General features: G+C 28.6%; 2 protein-coding genes across 4 annotated transcripts; one reads left to right on the plus strand and one right to left on the minus strand.

The window, feature by feature from the left end:
* Positions 1-4,822: 4,822 nt before the first annotated feature.
* On the plus strand, positions 4,823-13,385 carry LOC109808577 (protein HOTHEAD). Its single transcript, XM_020371629.3, has 6 exons — positions 4,823-4,985; positions 5,700-6,072; positions 10,669-10,979; positions 11,290-11,675; positions 12,266-12,834; positions 12,929-13,385. Exons 1-6 carry the CDS (start codon positions 4,910-4,912, stop codon positions 12,981-12,983), a joined length of 1,770 nt encoding a protein of 589 aa, XP_020227218.2. The 5' UTR covers positions 4,823-4,909; the 3' UTR covers positions 12,984-13,385.
* A 109-nt stretch (positions 13,386-13,494) lies between these two features.
* LOC109808576 (receptor-like serine/threonine-protein kinase ALE2) lies at positions 13,495-19,291 on the minus strand. Of its 3 annotated transcripts, XM_083074774.1 has the most exons (10): positions 19,079-19,291; positions 18,764-18,975; positions 17,002-17,304; positions 16,786-16,890; positions 16,571-16,678; positions 16,071-16,442; positions 15,659-15,952; positions 15,109-15,504; positions 14,764-15,007; positions 13,495-14,324 (listed from the first exon to the last, which is right to left on the minus strand). In XM_083074774.1, exons 2-10 carry the CDS (start codon positions 18,837-18,839, stop codon positions 13,649-13,651), a joined length of 2,574 nt encoding a protein of 857 aa, XP_082930900.1. In that variant the 5' UTR covers positions 18,840-18,975; positions 19,079-19,291; the 3' UTR covers positions 13,495-13,648. The 3 variants fall into 3 exon arrangements, with proteins under 3 accessions (XP_082930900.1, XP_082930899.1, XP_082930901.1); XM_083074773.1 differs by having other exon boundaries at positions 18,764-19,291; XM_083074775.1 differs by having other exon boundaries at positions 15,109-15,501; positions 18,764-19,290.
* Positions 19,292-25,191: the final 5,900 nt, after the last annotated feature.

Raw genomic sequence — 25,191 nt, forward strand, 5'->3', positions numbered from 1 at the left:
ATTATTTTTTTTTTCTTTTTTCACTAGGGTTTAATCTATGTATGCACGAAACGTATATTTAATTATGAACTCATATTTTTTTATCTGAAAATTTAATGTTTAAAATTGAAATTATGTTTTTAAATGATTTTGTATTTTATATGCAAGAAATAATAAAGTAATTTAATTATTTTATAATTATATTGTGAGTAGTTTTTTTATTAGCATCAATAAATTTAAAATTTATGAACAATATTTTAAATACTTCAAAATACAAAATTAATTAAATTAGATGCAAACTAGTATTAAAATTAAATATTACTTAAAATAAATTAGTACTTTAATTATCTATTAGATAATTTATATTTAGAACCATATTTCTGTCATTATAATTTTAATGTAAAAAAAATACTTTATATTTATGTAAGATATATTGCATTTAATAAAATATAACTCATTATGAAGTATAAATTGTTTATCGAAATAATAATTATAAATTTTCTATCGAAATAATAATTATTTTTTGAAATATTTTAACTTTGACAGTTTGAGTTTAATTTAATTATTTTTTATATTATTCAAAATATTGTTCATTAACTTTAAATGTCATAAAATTTAATATATTTTTACTTAAAATATAGTGAATTATTTTATCATTTCATATTTTTTAAATATAGTAAATAATATAATGTTTTAAATTACTTTCTTATTACTATTAGATGTTAAAATGATTAAATGTATTATATATAATTTAATATTCCACTTAAATTCAATTGTTATTGTAATTTTGAAATATGAATTGATAAAATCAATTATTATTTTTCATTATATTTAACAAAAATAATTTATATGAAGTATTTTAGCATGTGCAATGTACGTGTTAAATGTTTATTATATACAATTAAGAAAATTTAAAATAAATTATGCATATAAATAAATATTATGGTTGAATATATAAATTATATTTAAAATTATAATAAATAGATATTTTAAATATATACTTATATTTTAAATTTATGATAAATTATTCATATTGCATCATCAAATTATTTTATGGTTTAAATATGTTTTTTTGTCCTTACAAAATGAACATGTTTTAATTTTGGTCCCTATAAAATCTTTTATTTTTTTTTTCATCCTTTAAAATTTGAAACTATTATTTTAGTTTATACTATTATGTGATTTTTTTTAATTACATGTGTTCATTAGAGTGCTGCGACTATTTCAAGTTGTACTCACAACTATTTGTGATACTTTATCTGCATTATCTAATTTATTTTTAATAAAATTTTAAAAATAGTTATATATATACTTTAGAATATCATTGGAACAAAAAATAACGATTTTAAATTTTAGAGAGATAAAAATAAAAACAAATTTTATAGGGATCAAAATCAAGATTTAAGATTTATTTATTTTGCAAGGATAAAAAACATTGTTTATAAACTTTAAAAGGATGACAAACAAAAAAAATTACAAGGACCAAGATCAAAATTCGTTCATTATATAAGGAATAAAAATATATTTAATTTTATATTTATTTATTGATAATTTTTTAAATATTAAAATTTAATTTATTAATAATTACAATTAAATAAAAACTAAATTAGATATGAAGTTGAAAAAATTGCACAAAAATTATTTAATATGGTTCGACCTTCATACCAACATTCATAAAAATATTAATTATCTCAAATGTATTACATATGTTTATGAAGATTTTTCCTTCAAGTGTTACAGATAAAACTTGAAAACCTCTTCTCACAAATTTTATCGATGTAACTTGGAATCCTTCCTCATTAGTTATGTTGATGAAATTTGAAAACCCTCTAGATAAGTTTTCCAACGAAACTTGACAAACTTTCCTTTACAAATTTTCTAGTAAAATTGTATAAACACTTAGTTACAGATTTTTTTTTATGCAACTGAAAAACTCTTACCACAAGTTTTATGAAGAAACTTGTTAAATTTTCCTCCATATGAATTTCTTTATAGATTGAGTATTTTTTTTTCTCATTTTAAGAACATTTATTTATTAACCTAACATCTTAATTTCAAAAGCGAAAATAAATTTATAAAATAAATATAATATATTTTAATTTTAATCAATATCCTAAAAGAGAAATAATATTTTTAAAAATTTAAATAGTGTCTTAAAAATCTAAATTTAAAAATTAAAAATATTTTTTCAATAAATATAAATAACATGCATAAGAAAAATTAATAATAAAATAAAAAGGTACACCATATATTATCCATATATATAATTAATGATAGTTTATTTTTTTGGTGATAAATGTAAAGAAAAAAAACTAAGGAAGATCAAACTAAAAGAATCCTAAACAAAACAATCCAACCCTACAAGTGGGGGTAGGGAGTTCTTAATGCATCTACAACTAATAACAATTGAATAATAGTCTTTGTTTTTTCAATGATCACTAAGAGAGTATCTGACGTCGAACCCCTCTTTGCCAACCAATCTGTACATGAATTTCCTCTCCGAAATACATGAGTAAAGGAGCAACTCTATGGTCTACTCAACATCTCTCGGATGAATGTAATTTCATTTGCATAATGATGTTGAGGATTGGTTTTCTCTTAAGCAAACTGAACCAAATAAAGATAATGTAATTGACATTTGACATGAGAGAACCTCTTCTCCCAATATAACTCTAATCTATTAACAAGCATGAATGTTGTTCGAAATGTCAAGGCTTCTAAAAAATTCAAATATAATTAATGATAATTTTTGTTGTAAAAACTTTTCAAAAATAATAAATGAATAGAAAAAAGTTCTGTGTAAACTTCTCATTAAATAAATTTTAAATTTTTCCATATTTATCTAATATTAAGTGAATGCCAAAGTTTGAGTAACAATCATCCACAACTTCATTCTTGATTCTTCCAATAAATCTTAAACAGACTTGTAACGATAACGACCAGACTCGATCAACAATTAGCAAATAAAATTGATTCAGTTGAATGCTCGTGAAAGTTGAACCAAACTCATAAACTTTAGGCCTTGAAAGAGAAAAGTTATGGGAATGGTTTTAAATAAAATGGTAAAATGTGTAGTTACCCACCTATACAATTTCAAAGGGAATTAAGGGTTCATATTGTTTTTGCCCAACTTTCCCTTAGAGAGAGGTGGAAGCACAAGTATAATGATAGATTGGGAATTTGGAACAATTGGCATAGACATTACAGCTCAGCATGGGAAGCTTGGAACAACCAACCTATATATCATTTATTTGAGGCTGGCGTGGGCCCCACCCTTTCCCTTCTATTTTTGCCCTACGGATCAACATATCACTATAAAGTAAGTGCAGACTTTGTAGCACCATCTAAGCAGCACAATGCCTCAATTTTAAATTTTTGCCTTCCACACACCATAACTTATTAGCTTAAATACTTTAAGTTAAAGTTGATCTTCCATTTTGCCTTTGAATACTTTTGTCATACATGCATCATGCATGCGTTGTCATGAGATCCAAGCAAGTCATTCTTTGCAACGTAATATTAAATTAAATAAATGAATTTTCTCCTCTTGAATTTGTGTCATTCATCATTTTGTTCATACTCATTAGTTCTTCTTTCAGTATTAGAGTGGTCTAGTCCAAGTCATAAAGAAGCAAACAAAATAATAATATTAAACAATAATGATAATATTATTTGATCCATCTTGAATTTGTGCCTTTCTCAACAAGCTTCCATGTTAGGATGGACCCTGCCCTTTCCAATGGCTCTTGCCCCACAGCGCAGAATATGCACAAGTTAGGGGTTGGTCCAATGACATCAAAATTAAACACATAATTAGTCAAAAGGGGTTAGTATTTTCTTATATTTGATTCAAATACGTTAACCAAAATAATTAATGGATCGTTAATTGTACCCTTTACACTTTCCTTGACTTCTATTGCCATGATATGATATATCCATTCAATGTGATGAATAGAATCACCAAACAATACCAGCAGTGATGCAGACCATCACCCCAGAATATCATGTCCAGAATAAAGCAAATGCAAAGCAGAAATTTCTGTTCCCATTAATAGCCCAAAATACAATATATTTTTCTAATTTCCATTTTTTTTGCATTTTATAGGTGCTAAGTGAATGTTAGTATTAATCACTACCAAGTCTAGTGCAAGGGTTAGTTGAAGGGACAAAATCCAGGAAGTGCCCCCTAATCTAATCATCCATGATAAAGGGGAAAAAAAATGAAAATAATTCACAAATTTTTTGGTGGAATATTAAATATGGAGCTTTACTCCTTAGTGTGTAGGCTGGTGAGTGAGCTGTCTTTGTACAAACTCATGAACGTGATCTCAAAATACAATGTCTAATCCAACGACCACAGACTCTTCACTCTAACTGTGGCATTCATTTCCACATTTAATGCCTCATTCACTAATCTTTTCCGCTGTTTCTAAAACTATGTTTTAATTTCTATTTCCATCCTAATTCACAAGGGAATGATATTACTTGTTTTATATTTTTTTACAAAATATTAATTTTATTTATCCTTTGTTCTTATTAATGAGAAGAAAAATATGAGAAATACAATTTTTTTCTCATCTCTTAACTTTTTTTGTTACCATATCATTTATTAATTTTATTAGTATTAATGTATAAATTTAAAAATTAAAGATTATTTGTACTTTTCTCGTGACAATTTATTGATAAATATGAAAGATAATATTAATACATCATGATTTTATTATAAAATCAATAAATTTAACTAGTACAACTAGTTATATTGATATAATGATTATATAATTATAATAGATTATTTTATAATAATATTATCTTAATGACACGGTATATATAGGTTCGTGCACACAAAACAAGGCCAATGAGAGGCAGGCACTTATAGTTTGGGAAGAAGAACTTTCTTCAGAGAGTGCTTTTTCTGTCCCGCTGTAATTTCATGGCTTCAGTTTGTGCAATCAAATTCTTGCTGTGTTTAGTTTTATGGCTCTGCAACTCTCTACCTCCTTGTCAAGGTTGGTTATCTAACCACACCTTCAGCTTGTATTTTCAACATTAATCTCTTGGAAATATTTTCCATTCAAGATACATAGGAGTTCTCATTTTTTCAAGGCTAAAATTCTTTTTCTTTGGTGTACTTTTGCATCTCTTTTTTTCGTTACATAATGGCATCTGGGTTTCTAGCAGATAGATGGGAATTTGTGAATGTAGTTTGTGGCATCAATCTATCTCAAGGAATCTGGTCAAATATGTAGCCACTGGTCCTAGTTTCTTCTACGTTTGGAGTTTCATTTCAAGAGCTTATATAAGTCTAGATCACAGACAAATGTTTAATTTTCTAGTTCTCTTTGAACATATACACTTTAATCTGATTTCTTCATTATGGTTATATCACTAGTATGTATGTATATGTATATTATTAGTAAACCAATAAATCATGTGGTATGATGTTGTTTCAGTTTAAGCACTGGTTATGAACATGGTTGTCTCCTGTGGAACAAACTTATAGTTTATAAAAAAATAAAAATGTATATTATTTGTATGTATGTATACACATTTCAATCAAGAAAGAGTTTCTAGGCATTAGCCACCTTGTTTAACCATATACTAGAATATCATTTCTCAAATTTGTTTAAACTTTTTGTGGAGGATGGCTTAACTCTAGATTGAACTGAAAATGAAATTATTATAATAGAGATGATGAGACTGGCTAGGAAATTTGAATGCAGGAAAGCAGAAGTGGCATGAAAACAGATACCCTTTTATCAGAAATGCAAGCTCATTCTCATCACCATCAATTTCAACTACCTCCACCAATAATGCTTATGACTATATTATAGTGGGAGGTGGCACAGCAGGGTGTCCTTTGGCTGCAACCCTATCTCAGAACTTCAGTGTTCTGGTGCTTGAAAGAGGGGGTGTTCCTTTCACCAACCCCAATGTCTCATTTCTAGAAAACTTCCACATTACCTTGGCAGATATTTCTCCAACTTCAGCTTCTCAATACTTCATTTCAACTGATGGAGTCTACAATTCAAGGGCAAGGGTCTTGGGAGGTGGCAGTTCCATCAATGCTGGCTTCTACTCTAGAGCAAATCCAGGGTAATTAACTTCTTCATTTCCTCATTTGCATTCTTTTTTTCAAACTTTTTTTGGATTAGAATTAACATATCATATGCCATTCACTTTTATTATTCTTTTCTATGAGATATAGTTGTGCTATGTACTATATCATCAGACCCTATTAATTATTTGTCCTGTTCTTTGGAGGTCAAACTTCAATATCAAAAAATACACAGCACATAATATTTTATATTTTTGGTTATTATTAAATGTTTTCTGAGTGATCCTAACCACACATTTTAACGGAGACATAATACATAATATTTAATAATTAAATGTGAATTGTATTTTTACTTTTTTTTAAAAAAATTTACTTACTGCTGTCATTTTCATTTGTTTACTTTATTAAGGTGGACCAACCTAGTAATGAATTTGCTGCCGATGGATGTTAATAAAGTTCAACTACTTTTTCGTTGTCTGTTAAAAAAGAAACACCTTATTTTTCAACCGAAGAAAATAAAACTTTGGGTCTGTTGTTAAACTCTTAAATAATTAAATTTTATATTTTGTTTTGGATAATATTTATAGAAAAATAAAATAAATTATAAGTTAATTTATAAATTTTTTTGATTTTTTTTAATTTATGCATAAGATCATTTTAACTTATAAAAAAGTTAATTTTTTTTCTTTACATTTCCTTCTTTTTATAAGTGTTTTTCTAAAAATTTATCCAAACGAATATGTTAGCTAATACCAAATATAAATTATACATAAACATCCAATGTATATATATTTTTTATTTATGCAAGAGATCCAATGCATATGTTTTCCGCATATAAAATTCAGGAGAGGAAATGAAATTTTTTTTCTCAATATTATCATTATTCATAATTTTTAAGACTTTAATATTTGTGTTAATTAAGGACTTGTTTGATTTTTTTTTCTTCATTTTTTGTCTTCATAAATAGTTATAAAAACAAACTTTTTTATTTTCGTTTATATTTTTCGGGATTTGTAAATAAAGTAATAAAAATAATAAATAAATAAATAAATACTTTGTTCATTTTTTGGGATTTATATTTTACTATCTAGATTTAAGCGACATTATAAATATGAATTTTCATTTAATGATTGATTAAATCAGTTAAGTGGTTCATACTTTAAACTAATCCACCACCTATGTCATATTTTGTAAAATATTATTATGTATAACAATCACTGATTTACTATGTTGATGTGCGTAGAAATTTATGGGTCTATGGGAATTTTAATCTAATGTCAGAAGTGTAGTAACATTCTTTTAAACACACATATCTTGATTATAAAAGCCCACACATATATTCTTTATTATTGATTATAAATTATTAAAAAATATAAAATTTGGTAAATGCCACTTCTTATTTAATATTGGTTCTATTTATAAATTTATAATAAATTTAAATTAATAATTTTTTATCTATCAAAATTATAATGACAAGTTTAAATTTAATATTTTGTATTCTATTTCAACTTATATTACATTATGCCGACTAATTTAAATTAATAATTGAGATTAGAGTGTCTTTAGTATAATATATATGTTGTTGGTATTTTTCTGAAACTATTAATTATCAATGAATACGTTAATCTCTTGAATTTTCAAGCTTTAAAACTATTTATTAATACTATAATTAAATAATTGTAATATTTCACTTTTAATAAATAAGATAATTAATCCAATCAATAAAGAAGATGTTCAATTTATTCAATTTGTCTGGTTAATATATAAGAGGACCCTACACTATCTGCACTTTTAGTGAATAATTATTGAAATATGAATGTATAAAATTTTATACAAAATTAATGTAAATTATTTAAGGGTTTATCAGATGTGCACTTTTTTGTACAAATTATACTATTAATTAATTAGAAAACATACTAGGAGTGTGCATTATTCTTCCCGTACTATTAATTTGGTTCGACTTGTTATTGATTTTCACGTTTTAGAAACTAGACTGTGAAATATAAGATGTTTATTATATATAATTAAAATTTATAATAAATTATATATAATTAAATATTACGTTTGAACATATGAATTATATTTTAAATTAGTATATATAAATATTTTTATAAATATATTATATTTTATATTTATGATAAATAATTTATATTATAACAAATTTTTTTTTATTTATTAATAATTTATTTTAAAATATTAATAAATAATTATAATAAATAAAAATTTAATTTTTTTACAAATTCTCTCGTTGAAAAAAAATTTAAAATAAAAAAATAAAAATTTGTATTTAATATATAAAAGTTGATTAATTTTAAAAAGATGTTAAAACATGTTTTGGTCATTCCAACTTCATATTGGGTCTTACATTTTTAAAAAAAAAATATGTTTTTTTTAACAATTGGGTATAACAATAAAACTTTTGATTTAATAAATAAATTTTTAGTTTATGTAAAATGAGTAAGTTTTAATTTTGGTTATTGTATTTTTTTTTTCATTTCTATAAAATTTAGATTTATCAAATTTAGCCTTTGTTATTATATAATCATTTTTAGTCACTCTTTTGTTTGTTATAAAATTAAATAGTTATTTTAAATATTACTTATAATTGTTAATAATATTATATCAATTTGTCACATCACTAAATTTTTTTTATAAATTTTTGAAATAAACATTATTTATCTATCTAAAAATCAATGTGAGAGAACAAAAGGAATAATTTTAGATTTTAGAGGGATAAAATCAAAAGAAAAATATTTTATTGAAATCAAAATCAAAATCTATTCATTTTACAAGAACAAAAAATATTTTAGAAGAACTAAAAATGATGTTTATAAATTTTAGAAAGATGAAATATAAAGAAATTTATTTTACAAAAACCAAAGTCAAAACTCATTCATTTAATATGAATTAAAAAATATTTAAATCTAATAAATATTATTTTAAATAACATGATATTATATTAATATATGTTACTTATTTAAGTCTAATAAATATTATTTTAAAATATATAATATATCTTAATTTAAGTTTTATTTATTTTTTGTTTATCTATATATAATATTAATAATGATTTATTACATTAATAAATCGGGTTGACCTGAGTTATCCCATATATTTAAAAATTTCATCGTATCAAATTCAAGTTTAATTAATGATTTTATGAAAATCTCCTACAAGATTATCCAATTTTACATATGCATTTGTTTGCTTATTTTTCACATTGTTCATGAATATTCCATCTCAAGCTTAGATAATGTCATATCATAATTACTTTTTTTTTTCTTCCCTTTTTGCTGTTGAATTATTGTGTCTCTGTCGATACAGAGGAGAGATTAAATTAAACTTGTATAACTTTCGCTTTACATTAATTATTATATCATCAATATTTTTATTAATCTTGAATTATAATTATATATTACTTATGTAAAATTAAAAAAATAATATATAGGTAATCAAATGAATTATTATGTACATAAGGTTTTCAGTCTTTTCGTTGAGGGGTCTAATCCTAATAGTTTAAATGTTCAATAATACATAGTTAATTAATATAGTAATAAAACGTAGTTATGAGCCGATGTTAGAAGCATGCACAATTAAGAACAAAAAGGAAGAAAAAGTTTAGAGAAAATGACATAAAAAAGTGGTTAGAACCCTTGGAATTGATTGGTCAAAGCTAGCAAGAGAAAATAGTTGAAAGTGAGTATCCTCATATTCACGACATTAATTGGCATGATGGGATTATTTTCAACAATTAAATGCTGCTTGTGGTCCTTTGTTACACTATTTTATGCCATTAGAATTTAGAAGTGATTACGTGCAAGTGTCAGATCTATGGGAAATGAAAAAATGAGAGACATTCATTGTTACAACGAAGAAACTTTCTTTCGGTGCATCTCTTTTAAGATGCTCCATCTTTGGAACAAACAACCCCTTACCATACTTTGTATTTAAATTTTCTCTTTCTTACATACACAGGTTTCTCCAATTCATAACCTACGTTTTCTTATCAAAAACATCTTTAACTAAATACGCGAAAATTTATATAAAATGTTAAAAGAAAATCGGTTAAGGAATTTGATAGGCTGACTTTACTAAATAAACATGTGAGTTATGTTATTTCCAAGTCTATCTTTGACATTTGTAAATCACTGTTCAGGAATTAAAATAGTTTCTTTTAAACAAAATGCTAGGTTATGAGTTAGAAAAATATAAACATTTTTTTAGAAGTTAAATATATAATTTAGTTCTTAAACATTTTATATTCTAATTTAGTTTTTAGATGTAAAAATTTGTTAATCTGATTCCTATACGGGCAAACATTAGCGGTTTGATCATGTCATCTTCCTGAACAATGATTTAGCATAGTAACTTCTAATACAAACACCAGCTTATAAATTTGACTTGGTTGAGGCATCAATCAATACAGTAATAAAAGGAGTTTCCGCAACATACTCTAACAGTCTCCTTTCAATATGTTAAATTTTGTGTTTTCTAATAAATTTTGACAAATAAAAAGAGTGATTTAAAAGAGTAGGAAGAGATAGAGTGTGTTGTTAACATTTTTGATGATAATAATCATGCTCTCTAAGCACATTTATCTTGGTCTCAAATGTGTTATTTTTAATGGAATGCAGGTTTATAAAGAAGGTGGGTTGGGATGCGAACCTAGTAAACCAGTCATACCCTTGGGTTGAGAAGCAAATTGTTCACCGTCCAACGTTTTCAGCTTATCAGAGAGCAGTGAGGGACAGTCTTCTAGATACTGGCGTGTCGCCTTTTAATGGCTTCACCTACGATCATGTCTATGGAACAAAGGTTGGTGGAACCATTTTTGACAGATTCGGCCGCCGCCACACGGCTGCTGAACTGCTTGCCTCAGGGAACCGTGACAAGCTAACTGTTTTGATCTATGCCACTGTCCAAAAGATTGTGTTTGATACAAGAGGTACATATAACATATACATAGAGTATGTGTGCATAAACTTCTCCAAGAGCATTTTTAAGAGAAAAAAATGAAAAGAAAAATCAAAATAAGTTTCTCCATAATAAAATTATAGAAAAGTCTGTATTAGAGAACTTCTACAAATTAGTTTTAGTTTACAGAAGAAACTTATTTTATTTTTAGTTCATATTTTTCTCTCTTGGAAGTGCTTCCAGAGAAAGTTTACTCATACAGGCCCAAAGTCAAAGATGTATACTTAAGTTTATGGCTTTGCAAGTAACTTAAATGACTAAAATGAATGCTTCTGTTGCAGGAAAGAGGCGAAAGGCTGTGGGGGTTATTTTCCAGGATGAAAATGGGAAACAGCATGAGGCTACTCTGACAAATGATGGGCATAGTGAAGTTATAATGTCTAGTGGGGCAATTGGGACTCCTCAATTGCTAATGCTTAGTGGAATTGGGCCAAAAGAAGAACTCCAGAAGTTGAACATCTCAGTGGTCCTTAACAACCGATTTGTTGGGAAAGGAATGGTAGACAATCCCATGAATACAATGTATGTTCCTTCTAATAGACCAATTAATCAGTCACTCATAGAAACAGTTGGTATCACTAATATGGGTGTGTACATTGAGGCTAGCAGTGGGTTTGGTCAGTCCAATGAAAGCATTCACTGCCACCATGGTATCATGTCAGCTGAGGTATGCAACGTTTCACTAAATTTACAGATTGTGGGCATAAATAATATGGACCACATTGGTTTCCTTGACAATTACTTCCTCCATTTTGAAACTAGTGTTGTTTTAACAATTATTTTTGTTTCAAATTATCTGTCAATTTTACAATACCAGAAAAGTATTTATGATATTTTCCTAACTTTGCCCTTCTGACCTAATGTTTAATAATTATTCATCTTTCAAGATAAAATACTAAAACACATAAAAAAAGGATCATTTAGCCCTATAGTCATCCCTCTTGAATAATATAGGATTTCCTTAATCTTAGAGTTCAAATCACCAATCTTGCAACATTAGAGTCCAAATTCCACATAGTATTTAGGGCATGTTTAGTTCCACATCCACGATCCATGTTTAGACAAGAATCACATCAAAATTGATGCAAAATTAACTAATTGTTGCTTCCACCGATCCACATCTAATCAAAATTGAGGTGAATCCAAATTTGAAACACGCTCTTAATGTATTAGAATGGTATGTGATAATGTCTGCATTGTAGGTTAGCAATAAATTCTATGACTAGTCATTTTCATTTTTGATATGATACGCACCAGATTGGGCAGCTGTCAACAATTCCTCCTAAGCAAAGATCACAAGAAGCTATTCAAGCCTATATCAAGAACAAGCGAGACATACCGGTTGAAGCATTCAAGGGAGGCTTTATTCTGTCAAAAGTTGCCAACCCTTGGTCGGTAGGTGAGCTCAGGCTGATCAACACCAATGTGAATGACAACCCTGCTGTTACCTTCAACTACTTCAGCCATCCATATGATCTTCAGCGCTGCGTTAAGGGGATCCGCATGGCCATTAAGGTAGTCCAGTCACCATACTTCACAAACTACACTTTGAGTGACAGAAAAACCAGAGAGAAACTGCTCAACCTCACTGTCAAGGCTAATGTCAACTTAATACCCAAGCATCCCAATGACACTAAGTCAATTGAGCAGTTCTGCAAAGACACTGTGATCACAATTTGGCACTACCATGGAGGTTGCCACGTGGGGAAGGTTGTCAGCCCTGACTATAAGGTTCTCGGTGTTGACAGACTCCGTGTGGTAGATGGCTCAACATTTAATGAATCACCAGGAACAAATCCTCAAGCCACTGTCATGATGATGGGCAGGTATGCACTCTGGGATCATGAAACTGAATAAAATTTTATTACCAAAGTTAACACTTGCATTAGCATGTCAATAATCTATCTATGTTTGTGACAGGTACATGGGACTGAAGATTTTGAGAGATAGGTTGGGGAAATTAGCTGGTATATAATAAGGATTCATCTTGTGTGAAGTCCATATTCATATCAAATCTTGAAAAGGTGTGTAGAATGAAGATAAGAGAAGCACTGTTGCACATCAAGAAAAAAAAAGTTAGTAGTAGGACTGGAAATGAATGTAATCTGTTGTAATTTCTAGTAAAGGTTAATTTATTATTAGTCAAGAAAGTCATGGCTTTTTTGGGACGAAAAAGTTACTGTGATGATTTGTTTTAAGTTTTTCTATTTCCAGGCAAAAAGATGTTATTCTGGATTTTTAGAAACTTGAGGAAAATATTGGATAGAGGGAAAAAAAGAAAATGGTAGTGTCCTATTAACGCAATCTGTGTTAAAGCAAAAGTTGTTGCTTTCCCTCCCTATTTTATATATATAACATATCTGCATGTGTCACTTAACTCCTTTCAACCAATTAGTTCATTTTAAAGAAGGTCAGACAACTGTTATTATGGACATGTACCACTTGTTACTATTCTCTATAGTACCAATTGTTCAGACATAGTTACCTAGAAAAAAAAACATGATTACGTAGTTTATACATTGATAAGTAGTTGTAGATTGTCTTTTTACATTATTATCACAACATTTTCTTTCAAGCGAATCTAACATGTGATTCGTGGAACGATGATTTCGGTATGCAAAACACAAAAATATTGAAAGCTTAATGGGATCCAGGCCATAGTTTAGTTGAAAATCCATGTTCACTGGAGCTACCTCGAGACAAACTTCTCAACTTCTGCCAGAACTGTCTTTTCTTCCCAATAGTTAGAGGTCCCGAACGAGAATACCTCCTGAATGACTCAAATTCCTGACCTGAAGTACCAAGCAACTCTGATGCAGATAATGTTACCTTTTCTTCACCAGATTGATAGCCAGAGAGAGTTTTTTGATACTCCGAAAATTCCACTCTTTCACCTGAAGCTTCAGAAAACCTTCCTTCCACATCAGTTAGAAGACCCTCTTCTTGAAAACTCTTTGATCTTATATAGTCTGTTTCTTCAAACTCACTGCATACTAGCTTCAAGGCCTGAACAACTTCTCCCATGAAAGGACGTTGAGAGACTTCTGGTTGCACACACATGGATGCAATTGCAGCAACTTTTACCACAGTATCAACAGAAATGTTAGGCTTTACAAATGGGTCTATTATCATCTGCAAACCCTCCTTACTTGTGAGAAGTGGACGAGCCCAAGTAACAAGATTTTCTTGACCTGGTGGTTGTGACAAATCCACAGGCTTTCTTCCGGTTAGGAGCTCAAGGAGTACAACTCCATAACTGTAAACATCACTCTTGACCAGAAGATGGCCAGTCATTGCATATTCAGGAGCTAAGTAGCTGCAAAACATGTCAATGAGATGAATTCAGTTTCCATATTAAGGAATGGTTTAAGATCTGAAATAAAATTTATTACATGCCATCACCTAACCACTTAAGTTTTGGGAAAAGTTGGTTCATGATATAGTTTATGAAATTATGACCAAAAAGTTGAATTTCAAGAGTAGATAAGGTGGGCTTGCACATTGTTCGTGCTTCAAGTCCCATGGGGTCTGCTAAATAGGTTATAATAAGACCATGTTCCTTCATCAAGTAGCTTAAGTTTTTTGGAGAGTTGGTTTATGATAGGAATGCATAGATAAGGTAAAGTACCTATACAATAAAAATTCAGTGGTATGCTAAACATAAAAGAACTCTATAAAAGGAGTACATTGCATGCATGTTTAACTATCACATTCATCAAAGCATCAACATGATATGGCTAGCAAGGGATTATTACCCAAATGTTCCCATAACATGTGTGGAGATGTGCTTGTTTTTCTCATCCAGTGCTGTTCTAGCCAATCCAAAATCTGAGACTTTGGGTGTAAAATCACACTCCAACAAGATGTTGCTGGCCTTGAAGTCTCGATGTATGACACATGGATTTGAATCTTCATGCAAATAGGCCAATCCCCGAGCTGCACCAAGAGCAATCTTCATCCGGGAATTCCAATCCAGTGGATCAGTTTCCTTGTCAGCTCCTGGGAAATAGAGGGTACTTAAAGTCAGTTTCCGAAAAAAGAATGATGATTTTTTACTTCCAAAAGTATTGATGAAATTCTTGAACGGTGTTCATGTTTACCATGTAAGTGGGATTCCACACTTCCATTAGGGACAAGCTCATAAACTAAGCAGCGAGTCTGTTTCTCAATGCATATACCTATCAATTTAACTAAATTTCTATGGTGTAGGCGGCTAAGCATCTCAACTTCTGCCAAGAATTCACGGCCACCGCGATGATCATCTCTTTTGAGGATCTTCACAGCTACATCCCTCCCATCATTTAGAATGCCTTTGTAAACAACTCCAAAGCCACCTTCTCCTAATATTCTTGAAGAATCAAAGTTATTTGTTGCCTTCTCTAAGTCATTCAAAGTAAAAATCTTAGCAGACCCTGTATATGTTATTGTTCCAAAGTTGAAGGACCGTGATCCAGAACTTGGCCTGGTCCCATGAGCCAATGACCCAGCAGGCCCTGCTAATAGTAAATTTAGTTGTAGATATTTACAGTGAATTCCAAATACAGTCAAAGAAATGTTTTATGACACTAATCATTATAGAAAAGAACTTTCGTTGTTGTACAGTCTCTAAACTGGCAACAAAGTTTTGACAGAGTCATTAATAGCACTTACTTGATTGTTTTGAAGAGGAGGAAATTAAACCATCCGGAGCTGATTCATGTTCATGAACATAGGCACGACATTTCAGCAGACAAAGCCAAGCAAGACCAATGAATAAAACTAAAGCAGTAATGGATGACAACACAATTATAAGAATTATTCTTCCATTGCTCCCTTCTTTTTTCTTCTTTGAGACATCTACTCCTAAAGGTTTCAACATCATTCCATTGTTGTCATGTCCAGGATTTGGCCCATCATCTATACTAGAGGCATCTGAGGGTGTTGAAGGTGGAGATGGTGGAAGACCTGCATTTGTTATCCAAAAGTATGAATGTAGAGGGAGATATCAACTAATGAAACCAAACATAACGTATAATATACTTTATAAAAAAGAGAAGTCCTAACAAAGTCATCAATGTATAACCTGGGTAATGAACATAGAGTACTTCATAAGCACCAAAGACTGAAGCATCTATCAGAATCTCCCTGTGCCAGAATTTCTTATATATTAAAAATGCGGTGGTATCATCAAATTTTACTCCTTTGGGTACTAAGTCTATCAGAACAGTGGTTTTCTCTAGTTGCTGACTAGCTGCATCAGCTCCCACAATGCGAACCTGGGTATGGTTCAGCAGAACACTTGCTGCAATTTCCTTGGCTAGCTGTGAAACCAAAGGAAAAAACTTGTATATTGCAATGTTGATATGGAGTTTAACTTGAAGTGGCCATACACAACCACAAGGTGATCCAGGAGGTGTATATGTTAAGGGCTCTGAGCAAGTCAGCGACAAGCAATCTACATGTAGGATGAACATCAGATAGCTTTCTTGAGATGATTGAAAAGGAAGAATCGAAGAACTGGTGTAATTTTAACAAGACTCTAAGTTAATAGAGTTACAGGATTAATATAAGAATACTGAATACCTTTATTAGGAGGTGGAGGTGGCAGAACCAATGCATATGCTGGAGGTGGAGCCTTTTCCTTCTTCAATGATGAACCTAGAGGAGAAATTCTAGGTGAAGAAGAGGGTACTGATCCAAAAAAGATATAAAAAACAGTCAGGTTCTATTTAACAAAATATAAGAAGTTAAGAACAAAAGTGAATTGTAAAAGGAATGACATAAATATGATTTTATACCATCCACGTGGTCGGGCAGATCTGTTGGTGATGGTGCAGGTGCAGGGGCACGAATATCCTTTATATTTGATGAAGAGAAAGGAGGCTGTGATAAGTTTGAAGGACCTATTCAATAGAAGTTTACAGAAGAATGAAATTAATTTTAACACTCTAGTGTCAATAAATGCAAAAATGTGTTAAAAAATTATTCAAGATCTTCCAATCAGAGAATCTAACCTTGATGACTGTATGTAGGAGCCTGAACTGGGTAGGTTGGTGCTGGAGTTGGATTGCGGAACTTTCTTTTGGAATGGTGATGCTTATGATGTGATACAGGAGAATCCACAGAACCATGTGTCCATATAACTGTAGGAGCTTTGTGAATTGATTTGGAAGGTGAAAATGCAATACTTGCAGGTACACCAGAAGATGACTCAGATGGTGGTTGTGCAATACTTGAATGAACTTCAGAAGATGACTTTGATGGTGGGATTGCAATTTTAAAATGGCTTCTGTCACTGGAATGTAGTAGCTTGGTGGCTACAGATGGAAAGATAAGTTTTAATTTAGGATAATTATGGGCATGAAACTTCCTATAGAGGCGGTTATCAGCTATAAAATAAATTAATGTAAAATTTCCTTACTGGATCCAATTGTAAATAGATTTATGGATAGTTTGGGGAGGTGAGGGCCTATGTAGAAAGAAATTATGGTGGAGAGATGGCTTGTGCTCCTTGTTCTAAAAGATCCATAAAATCTATTTCATTAATTGTCTATACCTTTTTCATGATCTTCAACATGTTCTGAGGGTATAGCTAGTTCCTTAGAAAGCTAAATTCCTCAGAGTAACTGCTTTGTTTAATTAACCGGAACTTTACATATCCTCATTGATTTTATACTACAGCCATGGCCTGTTGGGATTTCATATCAACCTTGTTACAGAGTAACCAGGAAAAAGTTTAATACTGAAACACATAACAAAACATTGATTTGAAAATTGATATTATCACTGAGTTCTCCAGTGTTTGACTCTGGTTGCACGCTTGCCCTCCATGTCAGTAAGCATTCAAGATCAAAGCAGTAAGAACATTTGTTTTATTATTGGTGTTTCATGTTATTCATAATATTTATCAAATACATGAAATTTGAATTAGTATCTGGATTATCCTAAAGAAATACCAATGAGATGACTAGACACAAAATTTGATGTAGAAGTAAATTGTTCATGCAGCAAGTAATGGCAACCAATGCCACTCATACGGTGATATCACAGATCTATGCGAAGCTAAAACATTCATAGCAATAGCAAAAACAAATTTCGTTGCTGATTTTTCAGCGTATTACTTGCACTGATTATCAAGTTACTAAATTATTGCCACTGTCCCCCACAAAAAGTGAGCAACCTGCTTGGTGCTCATAAAATCCAAAGCTTGCTGTCCAACCAATGGTTGCACAATCACTATCAAATACACTAACCAAAACGATTGCCATGCCTAAAATGTAAATACTGAAATCTAAGGCTATTACCACAAAGTTTTTTTAGCTATACCGATCTTGATCCCATGTGAAAAGAATGGTATCTGAGTTTCTTTTGAAGAGAATTGGACTGCAGTAAAATTAGAGGTTTGATCATGATTTAAAAAAAAAAAAAAACATTTTTCCATTGCGAGTAGTGAACAGTGAACCTGAACTAAGGAGAATCTAGCATACGGGATAGGTACTGGTAGGCCAAACTTTGACACATGAACTGCACAACTAGGAACTTACATTAAGCTTATTTTTATGATCAACAATCTTAAGGGGAGAATCATCAAAGAAACCCATATCAGCAAAGATTATAGACATCCGAATACATAGAATATACCAATTGTAACTGCTTTTAAACCACACGCATAAGCAAATACAACACTCAAACATTAAGTTTAGGATTAATTTATCATCTGCCCAATTTGATCCAACATTCAAAAACCATCTTAGAAAACCTGAATTATGCTCATACCTGCATGTTCATGCAACTGCTGAGTGCTGACAACTAAATGCAGCTTAAACAGCAGAAAAATCAGCTTTAGCCCCATTTTCTCCTCTAGGAAAACTAGATCAACTCTGAAGATTTTCAGCTTTCACCAACAACCCATGATGGAGAGCAAAATTGAAGAGAATTTGGTGGAAGCAGAACTTGCTTGTCACATCCAAGGACAAGCATGATAAACTCTGCAATTAAAGCATAGCCTCAATAATGTCAACCGAAGCATTAAGACAGCTATGAAATGGCGCAAGAATGAATGATCTTGGTGGAAGACACTCGTGTTTCCACCTTTTATCTATTTTTCAGAACTAAAGCTCTATGGCTTGCAGACATGAGAGTTGTGATGCAACTGTTTTCATTGTTGTTCAGAAAAATCTAACAGCAGATGGAACCAAAAAGCACAACCCCACTACACTTTAAGCAGGAAAAGCACAGTCACTATTCCGTAAGAGTTTGTGGGGTTGAACATGTGTGAATGTGTGTGCTTGATTGAGAGAGAGAGAGCCATAAATATTGGCTATAAAGTAAAAGACTGATCATTAAATATTTAATACCTTAATGCTTGTCCTTCTTTTCAGTTTATACTGGCAATGATTCACCAACACCATGTCCATGGTGGAATTTATATATATATAAAAGATGAATGTAAATAATAACGGTTGAAATCAAATTTCAATCATTCAATAATGAAATTAAAAAAAATTAGTATGTAAATTAATTATGTTATTTTCTTTTAAAATATTAAAAATAAATAATATTTTATTTCATTAATTTAAATTTATAAATAATTATAAAAATATTTTTATATATTGATTTAAATTAATAAAATAAAATATTAAATAATTTTTAAATTTTTATAAATTTAATTTATATATTAATTTAATTTAATAATTCAATCTAACATAAAATATAAATTATTAAATAAAATTAGTTTAATTAATTTTTTTTAAAAATAAATGAATTTCTGCTTATATATATAAGCAGAAATCCTAAACCCTAAACCTTCAAAATATATATATATATATATTTCACAATAATATTAAACCAAATAATAGTAAAAGTGGATACATAACTACTTCATAAGTTCCACTAGCGAATCTTATATTGAAGGTTGGTGGTGGCTCACACTAAAATAAAATGTTTTCAGCTTTGACGTAATGATAAGATCACCACTGGACTTAATTCCTATTTATTTTATTTATTGTTAAGAAAACAAATATTTTATTTGTTTTCTTTTATCTTTTGAAGAATCAATTCTATGTAACTTTAATTATTTAACGCTCAACGAAAGGTCTACTTTATAGGCTCGTGTTTGGATGGGTTCTTTTTTTACTACATTAGTACATAAAAATCTTAAAATAAACGAAGGTTACTAAAAATCTTAAATAGCTTGTTGAAATGGTGGTTTCTGCTCGGTTTTATTTTATTTATGGACAAAACGGAGTTAGGAATCACAATTAGAGAAATGTAATTCATGCATTTCTTATTACATACTTCATGTAAAATAAAATAAATAAGAGGCACATTTGATTATTTATTTTTTATTTGTATTTTATAAAGAAATATATTTTATAAGAGTAGTTTATTAGTATTATTATGTAACTTTCATATGAAGATTTTGTATGTAATTATAAATTTATGTTCTTTTTTAAGTAACATCGTGACTTTAATATCATTAATGTATTTTAATTATATATATTTAAGGAGAGTATATTGTTATCAAGTATTTATACATGTTTTTATATTGATATAACATTATTTATTTTAAATTAAATTTTTTATTATAAATTTTATGCGTAAATATAAATCTATGTTATTTTTTTTACTTTAATAATACAAACTTTCTTTTTATCCCAACATTATTTACCTTTTTGAATAAGTGTCAATTATGTAACAAACATTAAATAAGGATATCAACAAGGTTTAGCAAGTTGACATATAATTCTTTAAATAGTAGATTTAACTCTAACTCAATCTTATAAAATCGAATTGTAAGATAAAAGTTATTTTTCACTTATATACTATTTAATTTTTTAGTCTTTATTCGATGTGAGACTTTGACCTTTTCTAATACACTCCCTTACATCTAGCACTATTGAGTTTGGTACGTGGATAAATGTTGGGTGACCCTTTTTAATGATCTAGGATTTGCAGGACTTGAGTTTTTTTTTTCTCAATACACCCCTTCATGCCCATGGTGCATGTATCAATGGTGGGTGACCCATTTAGAGTGATAGATCTAGATGAATTTGATATCATTATAATAGTATATTTGAACCTAACTCAACCTATAAAACTTATTTGTAATGTGAGGACTTGGATTTTTTTTAATACACCCCTCACGACCAGCTTTATTGGACTTTGTGTGTGGATAAAAGGTGAGTGACCCTTTTTAATGATCTCAACCCTATAAAACTTATTTGTAATGTGAGGATAACTTTTCACTTATATACTATTTAATTATCTAATATTTAGTCGATGTGAGACTTGAATTTTTTTTAATACATACCTCACGTCCAACTCTATTAGACTTGATCGTGTGTGGATAAAAGGTGAGTGACCCTTTTTAATGATCTCAACCCTATAAAACTTATTTGTAATGTGAGGATAATTTTTTACTTATATACTATTTAATTATCTAATATTTAGTCGATATGAGACTTGAATTTTTTTTAATACACCCCTCTCGTCCAGTTCTATTGGACTTGGTGTGTGGATAAAATGTGAGTGACCCTTTTTAATGATCTAGGAATAATTGATTTTTTAAAACATACGGATAGAAATTTAATTAATAGAATTAGTTTTCAATTATTGGTAGAAGAATATTCTTAATAAAACAAAAAATTAAAACAAATTCATGTAAAATAAAGAACATTTATATAAGAAAATAGTTCTTTAAATAAAATTTCGTAATTAGAGAGATTAACACATAGACATCAAAGAATCTCAAATCTGACTATGATGCAGATAATATGAATTAGTTAACGATAAACCCGTCTCAATAATAATCTTGTTTATAATTTGACATAATGAAGACACATTCATTTATACGTATTGATGAGCCAACAACATTTTGTTGGACATTACTTAAATGATGGTGACAAATTAAGGATGAATAGGATTTAACTATGGATCATATAATGTCAATGTCACAAATATTTTAAATACTATTGATGAATTGGTTTACTTTTGCTTATTGATCGTAGAATCGGTAAAGATAATATTATATACAGGGAGAAAAAAAATCTAATTATTTTAAAAATAAATTTTTATAGATTTATTTTATTTAATATTTTATGCTGTATATCAAATTTTAACAATTAAATTTTTGAATAAAAAATTTAATCCATAGACCACGTTAATAAAATTTAAAAATTATTTGATAAATTTTTTTTATTAATTTAAATCAACATGTAAAATGTCTTTATAATTATTTATCAATTTGAACTAATAAAACGGAGTATCAAATAATTTTCAAATTTTGTAGAAATTTGCATACTTGATTTATACATGAAGAATTTTTAATTTAATGGTTGAATTGTTAAAATTCGATATAAAACATAAGTTATTGAGTAGAGTAAGCTTGCTCTTGAAATAAGTGAATCCTTCATCTTTATATATAAAAGAGATTTATTTACTCCAAAAGTAAGTCTAGTTATACTAATTCCACTCAATCACTCATGTTTTATATCAAATTTCAATGATCCAATCGTTTAATTAAAAAATTTTAATGTATAGATTAACTTTGCAAATTTGAAAACTATTTGATAATCTGTTTTATTAATTTAAATCAACATATAAAAATGATTTTGTAATTATCTATCAATTTAAATTAATAAAATAGAGTATCAAATAGTTTTCATTTTTTAAAAAAATTTATAAACTTGATCTATGCATTAAGAACTTTTAATTTAATAGTTAAATCATTAAGATTTGATTTTAAAAAATATAAGTTATTGAGTGAAGTAATTCTAAGTAAATTTACTTTTGGGATAAGTAGTTCCACTTATTTCAAAAGTAAGTTTACTCAGACTAACTTCATTCAATAACTCATATTCTAAATTAAGTTTTAAAGACCCTACTTTTAAATTAATTTTTTTTAATCATAGATTAAGTTTGCAAAATTTTTAACAAATTTAAAAATCATTTGATACTCCATTTTGTTAATTCAAATGAATGTATAAAATATTTTTATGATCATCTGTCAATTTAAACTAATGAAATGAAATAAATAATTTTTAGACATTTAAAAAAAATTTAGACTTGATTTATGCATTAAGAACTTTTAATTCAATGTCTGAATCATTAAAATTTGATGTGAAATATGAGATATTGAATAGAATAAGCTTAAGTAAACTCACTCTTAGAATATATATATATATATATATATATATATATATATTATCTAATTATAATTTATATAGATGATAAATTTGTTGATTATATACAATTTACTATAAAAAGTCATGTAAATCGTCATTTCCGATTGATTAACGATATAAAATTTTTACATCAATAATGTATTACACTACTTGTGTGTCAGTGTGTGTTTGTGTTTAAGGTTTAGATTTTAGGATTTAAAATTTTTTAACTTAACAATTGAATTATTAGAATTTAACGTAAAATATAAATTATTAAAAAAATTAGTAAATTTACTTTAACTTATTCTTGGAATAAGTGAGTTCCTTCTCATTCTCTCTATATATATTTCTCTTTAAGCTTTTTTATTTTATTTCTTTATTCTATTTATTCTTTTTAAACATTGTAATTACTTTTAGTAGGATATATACTTCTAAAATGAGACCTTTTTTCTTGTGTGTATGAACCTATGCATTTTACAATGATCCATTGATATACTAGACATATATATATTTTACCTTATGGGAATTTTGTTTAGGGAATGAGAATGAATTTGTCACTTTCTATGTTAACGGAATAACCTCATATATTAAGAAAAGGAACCGAAAAAGATGGTAGTTAAGGAAAAATTGGTGAGATACACATGGTGATGAAGTGTCCCCACCAGAGACACAACTTTGAGATTTGGTTAAATATTTTGGAATGCGGTGTCGGAGTATATATATATCTTTTGCTTTATCAGCCCTCAAAACATAAACGTGTCACCCGAACCATGCATGGTCACTGGGTAACCACGCAATTCACTACTGTCGGTGATTTTGTTCATGATTCATTTTTGCTACCATGTTTGAAAATGACAAAGCCTCGTTGTTGGATTAAATAATTGACACTGATGCAGTTCATGAATCCAAATAATGCATTCATGCAAGTGCATTATCGTACAAATTGAAAATAACTTTCCACACTCATCTTTTTCCAAATACCTATGTTTAAATTTACCACATGAAACTAAGTAAAAGAACAATGCATTCCAAGTCTTTTAAACCAACATTGATTGTTTGGTTTAGTAATAGTATTGTAGAATTTAGTTCAAATCAAAATAATAAACAGAAAATTACTAGCTTGCTCTCATATATATTCTATCCTTTGTTTTGTGTCCATGTATGATAATTTTTTTTTATCTTTTAAAAATATTTTTAAATGTTGTTCCTGACTTGTATATATACACACTATATCATCGAATATATATGAGTAGTTCAATAATCGATAATCTTAAAAAATTTCTTTAAAATTTGTTAGAATTTTTTTTAATAAATATAAAATAGATTATCATACCTACCATTTTAAGAATATGAGCCTCAGTCTAATTCAATTTTATACATCTATTTGTAATATAAAATTTTTCTTCACTTATATCATATTTAATATTTTGACCATATCATTATTTGGACGTGAATCTCCAATAATTTGAGTTAATAATTTGGTTGATTAAGATAAAATCAAGTATGTGAATATTGGTGGTGGGGAAACAAGCTAGTGAAAAATTTATTGATCAAAATATGTTGTAATATAGTCCATACTGAAGCAGAGCCTCAAAGGTCCGTGGGCTGGGCTCCTGATGATTAAAGTGGTCCACATCAGAATTTGGGCTTGGAGCCTCAAAGGACAAAAGCTCCGGACCAAGCCCTCAATTTGTCCTCAATGCTTTTTCTGATGTTATTTTATATTTCCTTAGTCACTTTTTATTTTTTTTAATTTCCTATCGAATCTCAAACTTTCACTTTATATTAATATGACTTGGTTGAAAATTAAGTAAAATTAATAAAAGAAATTATTTTCATTAAATATCAAATTCAAATTCAAGTATTACCTAAATAATTTAACATTGGAATTAATTATTTGTAAATCAACTCTTTGATTCTTAGTCAATCTGATAAAAATATTTACAATGATAAATTTTTATGATGATAAAATATTTTTTATTATAAGTAGAAATAAGAAATAATGATTAAATGTTTATTATTAATTTTTGTTAATTCTCA

The sequence above is a fragment of the Cajanus cajan genome, chromosome 5 (genome assembly GCF_000230855.2).
Source record: "Cajanus cajan strain Asha chromosome 5, NIPB_CcT2T_4, whole genome shotgun sequence".
Taxonomy (NCBI): Eukaryota; Viridiplantae; Streptophyta; class Magnoliopsida; order Fabales; family Fabaceae; genus Cajanus; species Cajanus cajan.

Coding starts and splice junctions, on each gene's coding strand:
- LOC109808577 (XM_020371629.3), top strand. CDS start 4,910: ATGGCTTCAGTTTGTGCAATCAAATTCTTGCTGTGTTTAGTTTTATGG. Junction 10,980..11,289: donor GATTGTGTTTGATACAAGAG/GTACATATAACA, acceptor CTTCTGTTGCAG/GAAAGAGGCGAAAGGCTGTG. Junction 11,676..12,265: donor ATGGTATCATGTCAGCTGAG/GTATGCAACGTT, acceptor GATACGCACCAG/ATTGGGCAGCTGTCAACAAT.
- LOC109808576 (XM_083074774.1), bottom strand. CDS start 18,839: ATGGGGCTAAAGCTGATTTTTCTGCTGTTTAAGCTGCATTTAGTTGTC. Junction 17,305..18,763: donor GCAGTTGCATGAACATGCAG/GTATGAGCATAA, acceptor TTCCATCTGTAG/CCACCAAGCTACTACATTCC. Junction 15,953..16,070: donor ACTCTATGTTCATTACCCAG/GTTATACATTGA, acceptor TAACAAATGCAG/GTCTTCCACCATCTCCACCT.